At 45.5% G+C, this 21,084-nt stretch overlaps 1 protein-coding gene across 1 annotated transcript in view; it reads right to left on the reverse strand.

Moving 5' to 3' along the window:
* The window catches only part of ANTXRL (ANTXR like), a 51,249-nt gene extending 36,279 nt beyond the window's left edge, over positions 1–14,970 (reverse strand). Inside the window, exons 1-9 of the mRNA XM_033148436.1 lie at positions 14,761–14,970; positions 9,284–9,355; positions 9,101–9,172; positions 5,752–5,833; positions 4,956–4,986; positions 3,674–3,753; positions 3,509–3,577; positions 665–745; positions 510–570 (exon numbers count right to left, since the gene is read on the reverse strand). Coding sequence (XP_033004327.1) covers positions 510–570; positions 665–745; positions 3,509–3,577; positions 3,674–3,753; positions 4,956–4,986; positions 5,752–5,833; positions 9,101–9,172; positions 9,284–9,355; positions 14,761–14,939 — 727 coding nt within the window. The 5' untranslated portion in view covers positions 14,940–14,970. The remainder of the gene's footprint in view (positions 1–509; positions 571–664; positions 746–3,508; positions 3,578–3,673; positions 3,754–4,955; positions 4,987–5,751; positions 5,834–9,100; positions 9,173–9,283; positions 9,356–14,760) is intronic.
* Positions 14,971–21,084: the final 6,114 nt, after the last annotated feature.

Raw genomic sequence — 21,084 nt, forward strand, 5'->3', positions numbered from 1 at the left:
TGTCTTCTGAAGAACCCATTCCAGGACACACTTGACCTCTCTTCGGTTCTCGCTCATGGTGATCTGGAATGCATATGGCGACCTGCAGTGTATGGTTTTTCCCTCACGAGGGTAGGTGCCATTTGCATCTTATGGAATTTGATCATCAAGTTCAGCAGGGAACAACAACACATTGTAGGCTATGGTTTGCCAAACAAACAGAGAAGGAGGAGGAGAAGAAGAAGAAGAAGAAGAAGAAGAAGAAGAAGAAGAAAGCATATTCCTAAAATGTGGGTGCACCATGTTCAATAAATCACTTGTAAGAAGCTAGTTGGTTAATCAAGGATATTCTTGCATTGCTGGGGCTTGGAACTAGAACTAGATGACGCTTGAGGTCCCTTCCATTTCTACGATTCTATGATATCGTGTGGAAATTCAAAGCCAGGACTTTATTTAAAAGAGCCCAGCAATTCACATCACCATCTAGAAAGATCACCAGAATCCATAACGGATGAGGTAGCATTACTCACCTCCTGCGCAGATGCTTGATGGTTCGGCGGCCAGGATCTCAATGCACGATTTCTTCAGAATCTGTAGGATTGAAAGAATGGTGTTTGCAGCCTGACGCCGATTGACAAATTGAGAAAAGGGTGCATTTATTGGACTTCATGAATAGCCTACTTACTGAATCAATGGTGCCTCTGAGGGCATAAAATCCTCCAGTCACAGGGAAAACGTGATCAATGCTATCTGCGATAGTCGATAGCTGCATAGACAAGACACGCATTAATGTGTGGTGGAGAAAATAATATCTAGTAAATTAAAAACGGAGCCGCTGGGAAGTTCCGAAGAACGTGTGACCCAGGAAAGATTTAAATTATCCAGCGATATCCACCCAGAGAACATGGTAGAATTACGTGCCCAGAGGAGAGGCTGACTGGAAAGATTTAAGGCCACTTATTAAAATACATGCAGATTTCTTTTGTCATAAAAGGCTTCACATTCGTAGAGATTTATTTGAAAGTTTGTAGCATTTCACATATATCAGTAATCTGCCTCACAGCGTTGCCATTTAGGCCCGTTTTATTTCCCAATATTGCAGGGGTGGGAGGCAACCAAGATTAACAAAATAATGACCTACCCAAAGGCCAATCAATGAGCTGGTGCAAAATTTGAACTTGCAACCCACACAGCTTAACTATTGCCATACAGCAACATTTTTGAAAGGACACAGGTGTAGTATCTATTATTTACCGGTAGTTCTTACTTACGTTAATACTCAGCTTCTTGGCCAAAGGAGACCCTCAAAGCAGCATACATTAAAATAAGATGTACGTAAGGCACAAAGCATAGTAATAAAACAAGAGAAAAGAAAGCAGCGTGATGAACCACAACCCATCAACCCGAGAAATAGAGATCACTACCCGAAGGAGTCTCAAAGCAGCTAACAATCTCCTTTTCCCTTCCTCCCCCACAACAAACACACTGTGAGGTGAGTGGGGCTGAGAGACTTCAGAGAAGTGTGGCTAGCCCAAGGTCACCCAGCAGCTGCATGCGGAGGAGCGGGGAAGCAAACCCGGTTCACCAGATTACGAGTCTACCGCTCTTAACCACTACACCCAGTCAAAGGCGACTATGGGGTTGCGGCACTCATCTTGCTTTCAGGCCGAGGGAGCCGCCGTTTGTCCAAAGACAACTTTTCGGGTCATGTGGCCAGCAGGACTAAACCGCTTCTGGGGCAAAGGAACACCGTGACGGAAACCAGAGCGCATTGAAACGCCGTTTACCTTCCCACTGCAGTGGTACCTATTTATCTACTTGCACTGGCGTGCACAGGAGCTGGGACAGAGCAAGGGGAGCTCACCCCGTTGTGGGGATTCGAACCGCCGACCTTCTGATCGGCAAGCCCAAGAGGCTCAGTGGTTTAGACCACAGCGCCACCCACTCCCCTACTCCCTTTTCAACGTAGCTTTGTCTGAGATACACACAGCCAGCTGGCCATTCTCCATCGCGTGGATGAGACCATGGTGCTGGGAGGAGGGTTTTCGATTAATTGTGGACCGGGGGCCATTTTGGAGAAGCTAGGCCTGTACGTTGGAACAGGCTTCACTTGAACCACAGCTGAACCAGACTACTGGCACCTGAAAGGTGGCAGAATGGCTTTTACGTGGATGCTTGGCAGTGCTGTCAAGTATCCCGTTTCCCCCGGGATTCTCCCTTATTTTAAGCAGTTTCCCGCTGCTCTCCCTTATTTTTTATTTCCCTTAAATTTCCCGTTTTTAATGGAAGCAGCTCCTCCCCTGCTGGCCAGGGACTGGGTGGGAAGACCTCGCCTACTTGGAGAGAAAAGCCTCAGCCCTCAAAGCAAGTGGGAGCCGTTTCCCGTGCTTACAGGGGGGTGTATTCCTCCCCCTGCATCAGCCCCTATCCGTTGCCGCCGAGCCCCTCAGCCGGCCAATAGGGTTAGCTGGCGGGCGGAGCCTGGCTGCCTTTGAGCAGCTGCTGCTTCCTGTCCTGTTTTGATGGGATCAGACAAGAAGACGATGGGGCTCCATTGCGCGGAGCACATGGCTGCCCTCCTCTTTGCTCCGCTCCGAGCCCGAGTCCGCTTGGAGTTTACATTGCTGCTCCGCCCACTTTTGCTTCTGGCTCCGCCCACCACTGACATGTGACTGTCCCCGGGATAGGTGAGACTGCTGATCCCTTATTTTCAAATCCGAAACTTGACAGCTATGATGCTTGGGGAACTGAGGTGTGTCCAAGTTCAGGAGGAATCGCCCCTAAGAAATGAAGGTGAGCACATCTCTGCAAACGGGGTAGAACTGGACAGTGAAATTGCAAGAAGAAATGACAGCCGTTCAAAGAGGCCAAAGTGCACAGAGGAAAATGTGTATGACAGAGACATTTGGAGAAGGACACCATGAATGCTAGTAAAGATTGGGAGGGGGTGATTAGGGTGCGTGACCTTAAAGGGGAACAAAAACAAAGGAGTGTGTTACTTATTCAGACAAAGTATTTGTCTTTGTTTGCAGGTCCGGGAGTGCCTTACAGGAACCACCCATTGTCCTTTAATGCAATGAAAGAAAGTTTAGATTTGTAATGTGATGTTGTATTGTTATATTTAGAAGTTAAAAGACATAAGATGTTGAGATGAAGAGTATGAATATTGGTGAAAGAATTGTTAAAATAGTTAGAAAAGTTACTAAAGTAAATTAGTATTGAACGCAGAAGAGAGAACGGGGGAAGTCCCCCAAATTAGATTTGAAACAAGATTATAATTCATAATTGGAGTGTTGGTGTTCCTGTGTGTGAGGTATGCATCTGTTTCCTTTTTATTTTGTTGTAGTAGTTTCTAATATTTGTTTTTTTTCTTTTTCTTTTTCTTAGATTGATTGTTAGTATCTGCTGTTGTTGTATTTGTTGTTTTTTTATGTGGAAAACCAATAAATTCTTGTTAAAAAAATAAAATAATGCAATGAAAGAATCAAATTCCATTTCTAGGAGAACAATATTTTTGGGGGGAAATTACCTGAGTTTCATTAAAGTCTTTCACACCAACACAATAGACAATTGCTCCGAGGCTCCTCGCTCTGTCAGCCTAAAGTGAGAGGTAGTATTAAAAAACTTATTATATAACTTCCAAGGGGGATATGCTCACACTTGTACATTTCCACGAAATTCGGGCTCAACTTACTTCTTTCTCTGCATAATAAAACTGCGCCTCTTGCAGCTCCCCGTCTGTGAGAGCTATGATCACGCTAGCTGTCTGGAGTCCTGAAATACGGCACAATAAAATGTATATTAGATTCTTCATCAACTTAAGAGAAAAGCTAGCAATTTACTGGTGTCCCCATGCAGACCAGGAGGCCCCCATCGCCAACAATGCCTTGGGCATCACACTGCGGTTGTTGTCCCCAACCTGCCGAGAAACAGGATTGGGGCAGAACGACATGCACAGAAGCAAGACTCGAACATACAGTAGACACTCTCATTGAAGCGCCTGGGAATTCTACAAACTGAGCCATTAGCAACAGGTAGGTAGCTCAAGGAAGAATCTCAAGAAAACCGCTTTCGTGAAATTTGTTACATACATCAATCTGAAAGCGCTGCTGAGCAGTCGTTTAAAATATTGTTTTATTACTGGGTGCATTCTTAATACAATTCATCGTATTTTCAAATGTCTCTCTCAGTCTAGCTTGAAATTAAAGACACTGATCACTGTTGACAGGTATTCTTAATGTCAAATATTCTTTTCTTGCTCATGTCACAGAGACACAAGATCTTCAAGGTGACCTTGGGAAGGGAGAGAGAAATCGGACGCATCCGTCTTGCTTCTTGGGAGAAACGCAGGCAAGAGAGAGAATTATCATTTGGCATCCAGGTCTTCCCTTTGTTTCATATGAAATATTCTAGTTCCTAGAAAACGTGACTAAATGGAAAGCAAAAGCCATTTAAGTTTTGATGTTAAAAAGATCAAACGGAAGCTTGCATGGCACAAATGTTTAAAACAACCCAATTTGGATGTAATAAGAAAAAATGGCAACAGTCACTTGCTCTAACTTTTTTGCAGGCTGTGAAATGATACCTTCAGATTATCATATAAGAACAGCAACGACCTAAGACAGTTAACGACTTCAAGAGAACATTCTGGACAGCGATTGTAAAAAAACCAGATCAAAACAGATCAATTAGGAAAGCTTTTAATATTTGATGAATTATTGCATTTTAATGTTTTGCTGGAAGCCGCCAAGAGTGGCAGGGGAAACTCAGCCAAATGGGCAGGGGTAGAAATAGTTTATTATTATTATTATTATTATTATTATTATTATTATTATTATTATTATTATTATTAAAGATGGTAAGCCTGGCCTGATCTAATAGCAACTCCTATTAGGTCTCCTCCCTCGCATATCCCTCCCTGGGATGGGACGCTTATAATAGGAAGTGACAGTGCTCCTAACAGAAACATCTCCTACCTCCATAATTTTCATAGATCTGTTCATTTGCCTGCAACAGAGAACACAAATTTATTTATTACATACACACACACACACACACACACACACACACCACGCACATAACCGAGGGCCTTCTTGGTAGTGGCACCCGCCCTGTGGAACGCCCTCCCATCAGATGTCAAAGAAATAAACAAGTATCTGACTTTCAGAAGACATCTGAAGGCAGCCCTGTTTAGGGAAGCTTTCAATATTTGATGAATTATTGTATTTTAATATTTTGCTGGAAGCTGCCCAGAGTGGCTGGGGAAACCCAGCCAATATAAATGATGATGATAATGTTGTATTATTTGGGTCTTTCGCATACCACTAAAAGTGCATCTCAACAATTAAACGATTAAAAAAAAACCCCACTGAAACCATTTACAAATATATCTAAAACCAACACAAACAATGCAAGCGGAGAACAACTTAAAACCAGCATAAAGTCAGCAAGGGGAATAGCAAGTGCCTGGGAGAAGAAAAAGATTCTTCACCTGACAAGAGAACCACATCGTTCCATGTATTGGGTGCCACCCCTACAAAGGCCCTGCTCGCCATCCACGCCATCTCATTAGGCTGGGGGACCTGGAAATGGCCTATTATTAAGGTCTCAACACCCAGGCATGCAGGAGAAGCTCATCCTTCAAATAGCCCAACCTCAAGCCTTTAAAGGTAAAAAAAACAACAACAACCCAGCATTTTGAATTGGGTCCAGAAATGGATTGGGAGCACTTGACATGTGTAAATCAGAGCAGAGAGGAACTGCAGCGCTCACCCTTTTGAAGCCTTCATGCATGAATGTGTCTCCTCCAGGCACTTGTCTCTGAAGAACTGCAAGGCCTTGCTGGATGACTTCCCTTTTGGGAAAAGGCAAAGCTTTTCAAAGTTTTTGCTTCGCGGCTACGAAACGTTGCAATAAGACAGCAAATCCTCAGCGAGAAACACGGCTGAAAAGTGACTGGAAAGTACGCGTTGCACATCGTATAAGCTCGCTCGGAATTGCATCCCCCGAAACTGGAAAACTGAAGAACTACCAACAGTGGAAGACTGGCAGATGAAGTTAATTGAGTATATGGAACTCGCAGAACTGACCGCGAAACTCCGAGACCAGAGGGAGGAGAAGGTGCAAGAAGATTGGAAGAAATTTAAAGAATATATGAAACGACGCGAGAAGTTAGATATTTGAAATTGGAATCAGTGGATATTATAGGCGATAGCATTAAAATGTTAGACAATTTACCCGAGTTAGGAAGAGAGCAGAGAGAATTGTAGCAGATCCTTTACATCCCGGTCATCATCTGCTTGATTTACTTCCATCTGGACGTCGCTACAGGACTTCATATACAAAATCGGCCAGGCACAAGAATAGTTTTTTCCCTTGTGCCATTAAATTGTTAAATTCGTAGTTGTATAGCTTAAGGGGAGGTAAAATATGGGTGGGGTTTCTTTGCTTCTTTGTATTGTGAGAGGAACAGTGTCTGTATGTTTACATTGCAATGTAGCTGAAACAAATTCCAAGTATGTTGGAAAATGTACTTGGCCAATAATAAATTATTCCTATTCCAATAATAATAATAAATTATTCCTAAAACAGAATATAAGAAGATAGAATTGTGATTTTTCTATTTTTTTGTATTTCTGTTAAGAATAAGGCGATAGATATAAGATGATAGATAAGGATTAAGATTAATTGTAAAAGAAGAGTTAAAGGGGTTACAAAGTTACTACAGTATATTTGAAATGAACGCAGAAGAGAGGGCGTGAGGAAGTCCCCCAAGTAAGATTATAAATAAGATTAAAATAGTTAAATAGGTGTTTGAATGTAAGGTATGTTTTTGTTGTTGTTTTTATGTATTGTATTAGGTTTTTTGTTTTGTATTTTGTAGTCTGTATTGTGTATGTATGCTTTTTTTCTTGTATTTTGTTTAAATACCAATAAATTCCTTTAAAAAAAAGGAATTGCATTCCCCGGGGACTTTTATGCGTGTAAATAAAAATAGGGTCATATGGTCCTGTTCACTGCTACATAGCCTATTGAACTGGAATACTTCTCTGAATTAACATATTCATAGATCTCTAGATCTCTCTGTCTAATTGAAAATTATGCATAAACTCAACACGACCCACCAAAATGGAAGCCGTACATTAGACAGCGACAAGCCCTTGTGTTTTGACCCACAACCATCGACCAACCAGGGTGGATTGGATTTAAATCAAATCGATTTAAATCACTCGTCAGTAAGACTTGATTTAAATCTTTTTTTAAAAAAACAGAAAGACTCATTCTTGCTGGTATTATCTTAATATTTACAACCAGGTGAAGGTTCCATTTTTGGAATTATAAATTTTCAGAGTAGTTTTACAGTTCTATCAAAAATTACTGATTTGTTTATACTATTAGAAATACATAGACAGATAATTATGAAATTATGGTGAGGTTTAATAAGTTAGCTGTTTATATTCGGACACCTTTTCTGCAGTGCTTTATTGGAAGGAGAAAAATAATCATTTCCTTAATAACAATTTAAACAATTTATTTAACTAAAACAATAACATTATAGCATATGTATTCATGTTTCTTAACTGATGTGGGTAAACATTTTTTTTTTTAAACCAACTTAAGACAGTTTTAGCACACATGAAAACTTAAAACTAATCCTTATTTCCTGAGGAATAGCCTTTGGACTATAATGTAACTTAAACAGAAAACTATCTTTAGAAATATTTTTCCTCCAAAAGCATTTTATTTTAAAAATCCGATTTAAATTTTAAAAAAAACCGATTTAAATTTTAAAAAATCTGATTTTTTAAAATTATTATTTTAAAAAATCATTGATTTTTATCCACCCTGCAACCGACACATCCCCACCCAGCTGACAACCACTTAACAAAACTCCACCAGCAACCTCAACGGTTTCCGCTGGTTTCATGAAATCGCGGTTGTCGCTCTCAAACAAGCTTTACTAACCACCGAGCAAAAACAAAATGGAAGCAACGAGGATGGCAAGAGGCCTGGAAACCTATGACCAGTGATGGCCAAACTCGGCCCTTCAGCTGTTTTTGGACTACAACTCCCATCATCCCTAGCTAACAGGAACAGTGGTCAGGGATGATGGGAACTGTAGTCCCAAAACAGCTGGAGGGCCAAGTCTGGCCATCACTGCCTGTGAGGAAAGGTCAAAGAGATTGGGCTGTCTGGCTTGGAGGAGAGATTATACACATGCAATACGACAGACACCTTCAGATATCTGAAGATACCCATGACTAAGATGTCCTCTAAGATACGCTTGCAACTCTACAATTCAATGGCCTCAATATCAAGCAGGTCGAAGAGGCGTCTCCAACTTTTAGTTACCCAAAAGTTCTTTCCATCGGCATCCTGGACCTGTTGCCGTGGCAACTGTAGTTGGTTTCTAGCATGTTGGCCTTAATTTTAATATTTTTAATATTTAATATTTAAAAATATTTAATGTTTTTAATATCCTAGATGGGTGGGGGGTATGAATACTACTACTACTACTACTACTACTACTACTACTACTACAGTGGTGCCCCGCTAGACGAAAATAATTCGTTCTGCGAAAATTTTCGTCTAGCGGGTTTTTCGTCTTGCGGAGCGGCAATGACAGCCGCGCTCCGCAAAACGGAAAAAAAAAGAAAGACGAAAATTTTTCGTCTTGCGAGGCAGCCCCATAGACTTTTTCGTCTTGCGGGGCAGCCTTGCGCTAGACGAATGCCTTCGTCTAGCGAGTTTTTCGTCTTGCGAGGCATTCGTCTAGCGGGGTACCACTGTATTATTATTTTCTCCTCAGGCAAAATTAATTGCCTGCCTCTCTCAAGTTTCCAGCGTTCTGTGATTGTGAACAAAGCTGCACAACAAGCAGAGCTGGAAAAAAGTATCGCCAAATAGCAAAATACGTTTCAGTGCATACAAACCGAGTCCTTTTCCCCCCCTATTTCCCCAGTTGTAACTGGGCAAAAACTGGAGAAAACCAGTAACTACCAATGCTCTCTCCAAAACTAGCCCCTCTTTCATCCCAGGAAATTACCAACCAATTCACAGGAACACCTCTGCTCTCTTTCCCCCCCCCCATCTTTATTTAATTAAAAATATAGACACTTGCCTGTCTTCCGTCAACTTCATAATTGTGGTCCCTCGCGAGGAAAACACAATGAAAGACATACGAAGCATCGGACTGTGAGGCAAAGGCAGGACAAAGCACAGTGAATAAGTGAATATGAATAAGGAGGGAGCTTAGAAATACTTAAACCAACTGCACTCAAATCTCCCGGTGTTTAATACTCACCTTATGAACTTCTCAGCCAGACTTTCAACAAAGGAATAAATTTCTATCCAGTGGTGTTTGACGCTTCCAGACCTGAAAGTGAATTATACTCAGGTCAGCAATGGCCAACTTTTACTCATCTCTCTTATAGCTTTTGGTAGAAACTCAGTAAAAGGAGGATGGACGGAAGCTAACGGATTGAGGTTGAATCCTGGCAACACAGAAGTGGTATTTTGGGGGGGACAGGGGGCAGGCTGGTGTGGAGGACTCCCTGGTCCTGAATGGGGTAACTGTGCCTCTGAAGGACCTGGTGTGCAGCCTGGGAGTCATTTTGGACTTACAGATGTCCATGGAGGCGCAGGTTAATTCTGCGTCCAGGGCGGCTGTCTACCAGCTCCATCTGGTCCGCAGGCTGAGACCCTACCTGCCCGCGGACTGTCTCCCCAGAGTGGTGCATGCTCTAGTTATCTCCTGCTTGGACTACTGCAATGCATTCTACGTGGGGCTACCTTTGAAGGTGACCCGGAAACTACAACTAATCCAGAATGCGGCAGCTAGACTGGTGACTGGGAGCGGCCGCCGGGACCATATAACACCGGTCCTGAAAGACCTACATTGGCTCCCAGTACGTTTCCGGGCACAGTTCAAAGTGTTGGTGCTGACCTTTAAAGCCCTAAACGGCCCCAGCCCAGTATACCTGAAGGAGCGTCTCCACCCCCACCGTCCATCCCGGACACTGAGGTCCAGCTCCGAGGGCCTTCTGGCGGTTCCCTCACTGCGAGAAGTGAGGTTACAGGGAACCAGGAAGAGGGCCTTCTCGGTGGTGGCGCCCGCCCTGTGGAACACCCTCAAGGAAATAAACAACCATCTGACTTTTAGAAGACATCTGAAGGCAGCCCTATATTAATGTCTGATGTCCTACAATTTTTTATGTGTGTTGTAAGCTGCCCAGTGTGGCTGGGGAAACCCAGTCAGATGGGTGGGGTATAAATAATAAACTTATTATTATTGAAAAACCAACAACCTTCTTCTTCACACTTGTCTTTGGTTACTGCTACCTGAACTCAATAATTACTGTAATACCTTAAAGCAGAGCTTTTCAACCTTTTTGGGTCCACGGCTCCGTTGACCAACTCCCTTCTTTCTGCGGCACCCCTGTGGGGCTCCGGAGCCCAGTTATGTCACCCCTTGCCTGCAGAGCTGGCAGCCTCTCACCCCTTTTCAAATACCCTCCCTTGGGGAGTGTTTCCTCAGCCTCCTCTCCTCTCCCTTCCCCTGTCCTTGGGGGTCCTCTGGGCAGCTGCTGCTGCCACCCCTAAAAACCACTGCCTTAAAGGATAAAAAGAAGAAGATGGGGATATATATTTTTTTTTAGTTGAGGGGCTCACCAAACTTGGATTTTTGACTCTTAATCAAGGGGGAAAGGTATCCCATGACAGAAAAGAATTCAGGGTCTACATTGAGGCGGTCAAATGCAACATGAGTGTCCACCTGGAAATTCCTCCACTGTTGCTCCTCGAGATAGTAGCAAAATTATCAAGTATTTTTGTGGTGGTTTTGTCCATAGCGAAGACATTGAGACACAGAAGTCGGAGGGGAGTCCTACTTGTTAAGATATAGCAATTTGAGGTTTCTGCTTGCCCAGAATACAGTATCTCATTTTACCACAGAGACCATTCAAAATGCTGCAAACTGAAAAGTACACCCCATGCTGCTAGTTCAGGGATCCGCCGCTTCCTCGCCTCGCCTCCACAGGTCCCAGAGCCTGCGCAATGCCCAGGCTTTGAGCGTTCGTTAAAGAAATTACGTCTCTAGCATCTGCAGAAGTTATGAAGCAAAATGTTCAAGCGCCCTTCAAAACTTTAACTAACGTGCAAAGCCATGAACTACTGGTAGTTTGCTTTAATTGATGAGCGAAGCCGGGTGCGTGAAGGATGAGTGCCGCAGAAGAATTTAGAGCCATGCTGCTCCAAAATGATCCCCTTCACCTGATAATGGAAAATTGCAACAGGAGATTGCAACAGCATGGGTGCAAAGGGGGGACATCTTTCTCTCTCTCTCTCTCTCTCTCTCTCTCTCTCTGTACAGTCCCTGATTCATGCACATCAGAGCCATATGGAATGAAGAACCTGCTACAGTATACTGTATGTATCTTAGGATAATGACTGTGTTTTAATAAGAACAAGTTACATTTGCATATGGGACGCGGGTGGCGCTGTGGTCTAAACCACTGAGCCTAGGGCTTGCCGATCAGAAGATCGACGGTTCGATTCCCCGCGACGGGGTGAGCTCCTGTTGCTCGGTCCCTGCTCCTGCCCACCTAGTGGTTTGAAAGCACGCCAAAGTGCAAGTAGATAAATAGGTACCGCTCCGGCGGGAAGGTAAATGGCGTTTCCGTGCACTGCTCTGGTTCTCCAGAAGCGGCTTAGTCATGCTGGCCACATGACCCGGAAGCTGTACGCCGGCTCCCTCGGTCAGTAAAACGAGATGAGCGACGCAACCCCAGTCGTCCACGACTGGACCTAACGGTCAGGGGTCCCTTTACCTTTACATATAAAGGTTGTTAGAATGGTTTCGGGAGCAAGTAAATCTCTCTTATGCAAACGGGACGCATCTTTGCATTTTTATACGCATCCCTCTCTGCCACGCCCCTCGTCAAACCAGAAACGTGCGAGATGGATTTTAGATTTTTGCTCCGGAGCGATCTATATTTACCATGATTACTACCCCCTGGCAATAGTTTTTCATTGTTAGAAAATGAAAAGCTCGTGTGATAATCGTCTCCACACCCGCCCTGTGAAGACAGCAGAAAAAAAGTTGCAAGAACAGGCATGCAATTCTAAATCAGGTGTTGGACTGAACCGCCAAAAGTGCTTTGGTAAGACAAAACTACCCATTACTCAGTGGCGTCATGCCTTACTGCTAGTCTGGCTCCTGTGTATAATTTACCAGAAGCAACTGAGGTTACTCTGAAGTAAGTGTAAAGAGGAGAGCTGTCACATTCCATCTAGGCATGGTCCTTCTTCCTTCCAACAGCTTCATATTTTAACATGTTGTTTCTTCTCTCTCTAGTCACCCAATGCAGGCAAGGGTTGTTTCGGTTTTTTAAATTCATCGAGGCTGACTGAAATCACACCCCACCCTCCAAAAAAAACAACAACACTAAGTGATCTTGGGCTATTTACGGTTTGCTTTGCTTTCTCTTTTTGAATAACAGTACGGTATTATTTTTTTCATTCTGTCTTTTCCAGGTGAAGCATAGAACTCACTTTTTGCTTTCTCGTGAGGAAGCACCCTTAATTCGCTTTTGATAATTTCTACCCCATCTTTCTGCATAAAACATAGCCACAATATTTTGGTTATAGACTATTAAAAGTAATAGTGAAATTATGAAATTACAAGATTAAGTTATGAAGATTGGAAATCTTTTAGACGTGGTTGATGGAAGTCCAGAAATATTGTGTAAGATGTGAAAGAATGTCAAATGATGTTTGGAAAATATTTGTAAAAATCTAACAGTTGCTGGTTTACGTTTTATTACCCCCATTTGGAAAGAGAAAGGTAAAGAGATCCAGTAGAATTTTTTTTTAACTGCAATCCTAAATATGTTTACTCAGAAGAAAACTTCATTGATTTCAAAAGGATTTTTGCTTTGACTGACAATCCATGTAATGGGTCATTCTTTTCTTTCTCCGAGTCTATTAAATCCGCACCTCTTTGTTGAGTTGGACAGTCTATAAATCAGTTCTACCCAATGATTCAGACTGGGAGCTGAGCAGTACACATGGAAATCTCTCTGCTGAAAACTTAAAAAGATCGTTTTAAAAAGAGCTGCTGCCTATTTGCTGCCTGTGCCACAATGACTCACAGCACTGTGGTATCTGTAGTGAGGGGGCAGCGAAATTATGGAAACCTTTCTTTGTCGCCATGCACAGACCAGCTCCCTCCATCACACGCTTCACGTACTGAAAGCACACAACTGGGTCGTGGGTTCGAGCCCCACGTTGGGCAAAAGGGGGTTGGACTAGATGACCCTTGGGGGTCCTTTCCAACTCTACAATTCTACGATTCTATACTACAACTAAGTTATGCTGATGTTAGGGCCAGCAGAAGCTGACCACTGGCTTGCCATTACTGTATCGTTTTTTCTGAGGATCTTGAACGGCAGCGACAGTTTGTATGGAATATACGTATTTTAAATTGCCACTCAGCATTAAGAGAAATAAAGCTGTCTTGGTCGTTTTCATCAACTGCGTGACAAGCAACTCTTCCGACTTCTCTTAATTTTGTGGGTTTATTTGGTGATTGCTGAGACAATTTAAACTGTCACTGCTAGAGGTCTGTTCCATCAGCTGCGGTATTTTTCAGTCATGGTTCTAAACAGAGCGGCTTGAACACACGGCAGAGTTAAGAGACGCAAGCTATTTGTTCATGGGTGTCCACAGAACTGATTTCTCCCAAGGAGAAATGCTTTCAGCTCACGATGCGCACGCTAGGAAGTAAGCTCTGAGCTCCATACTTGCTCAAGCAAAGAACAATTTTTGAAGCTCTGTCCTCACGTAGGCTGTTAAGTCACTTAACAAGTCGGAATATTAATCCTAATACGCAATAAAAGCAGCATTGCTCAGTGACAAACCATGAGGGAGATCGGGAACTCGATCCAGGTGCGGTTCAATGCCGACCGCCATGCGCTGACTGACAGCGCACACAGAAGTCTTCACATCTGGCCAAAAGTTAGCCTCTAGAAGAATTGCTGGAAATGAACCCCATTTCCTTGAAATCGTTTGTTGTTGTTTTGTAAGTGCTCTTTCTGCCGAACCTACTTTGTGCTTGGATTTCTGCTTGTGATGGTTCTTCCTCACAACGGCCAGAAATCTGGCAAAAAAGGAAAGTTTGGCCACTCAACCCAGTCTGGCAGAAAATGAAAGCCTCTGTACAACATCAGCAATGAGGCAGGGATAACCACGACTGCTATGCTTTCATCAATAGCACTTTTCAACCCTCTCTGTAGGGCCTCTGTGCAGCTGATGCATAGGGGAGAGGAGAGACGGGGATGCAATTGCCCTCGGGTTGCAACTACACAAGGAACAACCTAAGAAAGAAACAAAGAGGCGCGGATTTGCAAGACAACGTTCCTGGAGTAACTTCAGCTGGCAGAAAAAGAGTACTCCAAATTTGCCCCTGTTAGGCTATCGTCTGCGCAGCCCGACGGGACCCCCCCCCACCCTTGTCAGGCATTTCGGTGCAACCCCGAAGCTTGCACACTTCCCCGCAGCGGACGTTGCTCCAAGACAAAACGACGGTGCGTTTTGCGAGCAGCTCTCCGGACGAAACCTACACCGGGAGGCTGCAAGCCCACGACGGCTTACTCGGGAGCCAGGCCACCAGCCCCCCCCCCCTGGGGGGGGAACTACTCGGGAGTAAGCGCCCAGGGCACTTTCGGGAGGAGGCTTCTTCTTGGACGTGCGCCCCGGAGAGTCCCGACGGCAGGCACTTACTTGTCCAGGACGAAGTAGAGATCGAAGGCGCCGTGGCACGACGAGGGCCGCTCCCCTGGCCCGCCGCCTCCGTGCCCTATGTCCTTCTCCTCGCGGGCTCCCGACGCCAGGCTGCCCGCGGCCAGCAGCAGGGCGACGGCGCCGAGGAGGAGAGCCCCTCCGCTCCCCGGGCACGCCATCTTCGCCTCGCCCGCCGAGCCGCAGCTCCGCCAGCAGCAGCAGCGCGCAGCGGCCCGCTCCTCCGACGTGCGCGTCCGGCTCAGCAGCCCCGGCGGGCGGGCGGGCGGCTGCTTGGGTGGGGCGATCGGCGGAGGGCCGCGAAGGCTGGGCTCCTGCTGCTGCCCGCGGCGCTTGGCGAGACGTTACCTAAAGCCCCAGGAAGAGGCTGTCTGCCGCGCGGCCCCGGTTTCCTGCGCGCCCGCCTTGGCGGGGAGGGGAAGGAGGGACGGACGGAGCGGGCCAGCAGGGAAGGAGGGCTGCTGCGCGCCCAGGCCGGGAGAAGGCGAGCCGGCCGCGCGGACCTTTCCTGTTCCGGGACGCGCGGCGCGGAGCTACCTCGGACGGCAAGGCGGGCGCGCAGGAAACCTCGGACGGCAAGGCTCGGACGGCACAGGCGAGCACAGGACCGAGGAGATGGAGATGGGCGCCTTGGCGGGGCGCGCAAACCTCCGCCGCCGCTTTCCTCGGGGCTCGGCCAGAGGACCCGGGGAAGGGGAAGCCCACGGGGGATTGCGGAGCGCGCAGCCCCTCGGAGGTTCCAGCCAAGAGCGGTGTTCACACGTGCGCGCTTCATCCCCGACGTTTGCGGGAACACGACCGAGGGGCCCGGGGGCGTAGCGCGGGGAGGGGGGGGGGTTGCTTAACTAAAACTAGATATTGTAGAAAGTTTTCTGAGCACTAGGGGTCCAAAAGAAAGTAAAATAAAACAACTGCTGTTGAGACATTTCAATCTGAAGCTGGTGACGAATGGGTGTCCTGCCCAGGGGTGCCAACTTGAATTAAATACTGGGGTAAACCGCACCCCGCATGACAAGCGCAGGGACACCATTTGAATGGCAACTGGGGGGGACACTCAAACCCCTCAAGTATTTTATGAGGAGGGGGCGAAGGGACCTCGACCCCTAGGAGTTGGCTCCTATGAAAGCTGGCATCTAACAGAGAAATGAGCTGTCAGCTTTTCTATTTATTAACTAGTTGTTAGCAAGAAAAAGCAGTAAAATCAGGGTTGATTGAAGGCATCCTTTTCAGAGTGCATCAGAGTGCCCCCGCCCCACTTGTAGTCTCCTAGGGGCGTCTATGGAAGCTGAATACAAGTTCATTAGGATATTGGCTTATTTCCAATGAAAGTTTGAATGAGCTCAATCAATAAATCTGCCCTATGATTCTATGTCCCTAGGCCACAAAATAAGTTTTGTCTAACAGATTTCAGTGTCTGGGGAATTGTCCTCTTTGTATTCAGGAAAAGCCATTGTTTTTTGCACAACACTAATTGATAGGGGACGCGGGTGGCGCTGTGGGTTAAACCACAGAGCCTAGGGCTTGCCGATCAGAAGGTCGGCGGTTCAGATCCCTGCGACTGGGTGAGCTCCCGTTGCTCGGTCCCAGCTCCTGCCCACCTAGCATTTTGAAAGCACGTCAAAGTGCAAATAGATAAATAGGTACCGCTCTGGCGGGAAGGTAAACGGCGTTTCCGTGCGCTGCTCTGGTTCGCCAGAAGCAGCTTAGTCATGCTGGCCACATGACCCGGAAGCTGTACGCCGGCTCCCTCGGCCAGTAAAGCGAGATGAGCGCCGCAACCCCAGAGTCAGAAACGACTGGACCTAATGGTCAGGGGTCCCTTTACCTTTAGCCTACCATTGATAACACGATGAGCCCAGGTGACCAATATAAATATGCCTGTAAACTGGAGATGTGTCCTTTATGAGGTAGTGTTCAATTGTGCCTGGTGGTCCAGCCCTCTATTTGGGAGCAGGATGCTGTCAAACTTGGACTTCCTTTCCAACAACAGCCAATAGATGGAGAAAGAAATAAGGAACTGGGATCGTCCAATGCTTATTGGGCACACACCCTAGTCCATTATTTTCTACATACTGTGACTGTAATTGGTAGAGGAATTCTGTGCTCGACAGTACCCTGCACCCAAACTGTGGGTTGGGATATGGGAAATTATGCTTTAAAAGCAAACACAGAAATAGGCAGCTTCACATATGGATGGCTGTGCAAAGCTTGGATTTTTGCTTATGCCACATACTGTGTTGAGGCTACACAAAATCAGATTTTAACATGATAAAATCAGGTGCGAATCCAACCTAAATTAGCTTTGCACCATATTGATCTTAAGATTTAGTGTCAGGAATATAACGTAGTCCTGGACACAGCAGCGTTAACCGCAGGTTTTCTGGAAGCTTCTGGCTGTAGAGCATTAACTGGACAGCACAACGCAGGAACTCAGCAAACTCACTTGGATAACTATATACTGTACAGTATTTATTTAAGCAACTAGTATTCATAAGTTACTATGTTCAGACTTTACAAATAAAAGAAACAAAACATAAAATCTCCTCTTTCTGTCTCTCTCTCTCTCAACATTCAGTACACCACTAACAACCAACCACCAGCTCTCACACAGAGCTCATTCTTTAGGAACTCATTGACCAATCACAGGTCGTTGCTAAGGGTCTGGAGAGAGAGCAGATCTTGGCTTTCTGCCAACTGGTAATTGCTACAGATGATAAGCTGACTTTCTGCACATAGGCACTTTGAAATCTCTAACAATTGATACATTTGTCAGGCACATGCTTGCATTTATGTGTGTAAGGCACATGTAGTTGTTGCAATGAAACATTCTAAAACAAACACACACACACCCTATTTTGCACATTTCCATATTTCACCCTTCTCACCAAAGTCTTTTTCCTAAGAAAGGTTGTCAAGCCACCTGAAATTATTGCAATAATTATGGCCGGCTCTTTCTTGTCATCCCTGTGTTCCCCCTGCCGCTCCCTCGAGCCACAGCTCATGAGAAGGAACTGGACCGATCTGACCTGATTAATGGATCGGGCCACAGGATAGGGAAGCAAGGCAGAATCACTTTGGAGGCAATTTGTCCATTTTCGTTTCGGTGGGAAACACTCAAAGCCTCGACTCAACCTGGGCAGGTGCGTGTTGATGTTTTGTCCGTACACTGCAGCTATTATATTGACTCAAAGTCTCTCACATGAGGCTCAACTTCCCCTCTGTGCTCCTCACCTGCAGGCTGACACAATGCACGTTTATATGGCATAAGCTCCCCTGGAATCAATGGTGCTTCCTTACAGGTAAATTACTTCCCGTTGCATGGGTTTGCAGCCTTAATTTGCAGCAAAGAGCCAACTGAACCAGGCAGGGCCATGACACCCTAGCGGTTTCTCATTGCGAAGGAGCTTTCTCACCATTTTAGATTCTGTTGGGGTTTACTGGGTGCTTTGCACAGAAAGATTAAAAGTAGAAAAATAGGTGTTTTGCACAGTAGGGTCAACCATTCAGCCTAGGAACCCAACAGCTGAGAAGATACATAAATGTAGAATATAGAACTCGGGAGGTGTCCTGAGCAAACTCAACTCATAAATGGCCAATAGTTTGATTCTTTCTTGGCAGGCAGGCACAGTAGCTCCTAAGGTCCACAGAGCAAACATAGACACAGGCACACACTTCTGGTGACATCTCCTCCCCAGGCTTGCGCTCTGAGCTGGACCGTTGGGAGCAACTGCTTGACCACACTTCCACCCACATTTAAGTACCCTTGCCTGTCGAGGCACGCAAAAGCAATCTGCGGCTTCTGCTACGTGGAAGTTGCCACCATGCCTGCATCTTCAAGTTCCTCCTTGTCAGGAGTCCAGGTTCCCATCAGGGCCATCTTACCCAGATGCGCTAGGGGTGCGGGGCACCCAGGCGCCGGGCTCTCAGGGGCACCAGGCCGAGAGTCCGGGGCGTGAGAGTTGAGTCCGGGGAAGAGCCCGCCTGTTGGTTGGAGTGCTGCGGTTTGGGGGCGACCGAGCCAGCGAGACCCTGAGGCGGCCAGCTGGCTCCACCCTCCTGCGTGCCTGGGACTGGGCAACCTGGGGGGGGGGGCGCCGGGCGGATCTTTGCACCCCGGCACCGCATATGCTTAGCTTGATAACACGGTAAGCGTAGGTAATTAAAAAGGAGGATTTATTGCAAAAACAAACAGATTGATCTGGACGGCTTCAACAAAGCTCAATTGCTCAAGATGACCCTTCTGAAGACTCCTTCCGGCATCGACAGAAGATATTGAACTTACGACCCTTGCGTCTCTTGTTTTGCTTCCTATCTAACAGCCCTCCCATTTGCCGACTCTTTGGACTGAGTGGACCAGCTCCAACCTCTTCCTGGTCTGAGAGGCTGTTTCTGAGACTGTTTGCGCCTTTTTGTGCTTCCGGCGATCTTTGGCTGTGTTCCTGTCAAGGTCTGGAAGAGCTGAAATCTGCAGCTGCTGGCTCTCCCCTGCTTGACTAACACCTAAGCCTCTGTGTTCCTGGCTGCTTTCTGCAGTTGGCTGCAAATCTTCGCTTGGAGCTGGCTCATTCCTGACACTCCTGTTCCTGGGAGACAGTGGGAAAGGGGACAGAGGGGATTCTCCCAGCCCACCCCTCTCAGGAACCATCTTTTCCTCTGCTTCTGATGTGTCCTGAATCTCCTCCCCCACCTCCGACTGCTCAGCCCCTTTGCCTTCTTCCACCCCTTGCTCCTGCCTCATGGGAAGCACGAAACCCCATAAACCACTGGCCCCTTCTCCTGGGTCAGCCTTGGACCACAGACTCCTCAGAGCCCTGCTAGTCCCTGACAGAATGAGACCAACTGGCAACACAATTAGCTTCCAGTCCCAATTCAAAGCTCTGGTTTTGACCGATAAACGTCGCCCTGGACCCCAGTACCTCAAGGACAGCCTCTCCTCATAGGAACCAACCCAGACTCTGCAATCGTCATCCGAGGCCCTTCTTTGTGTGCCTCGTCCATGAGATGTCGGTAACGTGACCACACAAGAACAGGCCTTTTCAGTGGTGGCTCCCCATTTGTGGAATGCTATCTCTGGGGAAGCTCACCTGGAGCCATTATTACGTATCTTCAGGTGCCAGGGAAAAAACCCATTCTTTTTAAACCAGGTCTTTCCCTTTTAACCATCCATGGCCTTTTAGAGTGGGTAGAATGTTTAAATTACAGTATGTGCGTTTTTTGTTTTTGTTTTTTGTTTGTAAGTTATTTGGTAAGTCACTTTAAGTTGTCACAACAAAATAAAAAGGCATCTAGCAAATTAACTAAATACATAATTGTGCTCACGAGTCTACCAGGTAATTAGTGCTTAAAACAGTGAACTCAATACTCAAGTCAGATCAACCAGATCAACCAATTCCAATGGCGTGTGGGCTAGGTAGGCAATGATTTGTGGATTTCCCCCAAAGCAAGAATTCAACCTGAAATCCTTTATCAACTTGAAACTGGCAGTTCATGGTTAAAAAAAAAAGCTTCTAAAAAACAGGTAAAAGGTGCCAAATTTTCAGGGATGATCTCAGAAGAAGCAGATATGTAGCTCAAGTCCAGTGTTAGGAGGACAGAGGTCAATAATTTGTTTATCAAAGACAATTGTTTTCAGTGTGATGGGAATAGTTTTGCTCTCCTCTGAGGTTTTATATGTAAGAACAAAAGCTTATCGATTTGCCGTGTATAGGTTTGTTTTTTTTTAAGTTACAGGTGAAACTCAAAAAATTAGAATATCGTTGAAAGGTTCATTTCTTTCAGTAATTCAACTTAAAAGGTGAAACTAATATATGAGATAGACTCATGACAAGCAAAGCGAGATATGTCAAGCCTTTATTTGTTATAATTGTGATGATTATGGCGTACAGCTGATGAAAACCCCAAATTAACAATTTCAACTTTGGGGTTCTCATCAGCTGTAAGCCATAATCATCACAATTATAACAAACAAAGGCTTGACATATCTCGCTTTGCATGTCATGAGTCTATCTCACATATTAAACTCCAGTAGCTAATGAGAACAATTGCTTACATAAATGGACTTTTCCACGATATTCTGATTTTTCGAGTTTCACCTGTATATTAGGCCACCGAGAAAAATCTTTGCATCGAAAACAAATTTGGCTTATGTCAAAATGAATCGCATAGTATTAGGACGGTTAAGGAATTCTTGCTGGAATGATTTTGTAGGTATGATTTGTTTGTTAATTCTGCATTTGACTACCATTTTTCCCCCTTTGTTTTTGGTTGAAAACACTGGCATTGCCATTAAAGCTGCAAGTCAAAACC

Source organism: Lacerta agilis, chromosome 5 (genome assembly GCF_009819535.1).
Source record: "Lacerta agilis isolate rLacAgi1 chromosome 5, rLacAgi1.pri, whole genome shotgun sequence".
NCBI lineage: Eukaryota > Metazoa > Chordata > Lepidosauria > Squamata > Lacertidae > Lacerta > Lacerta agilis.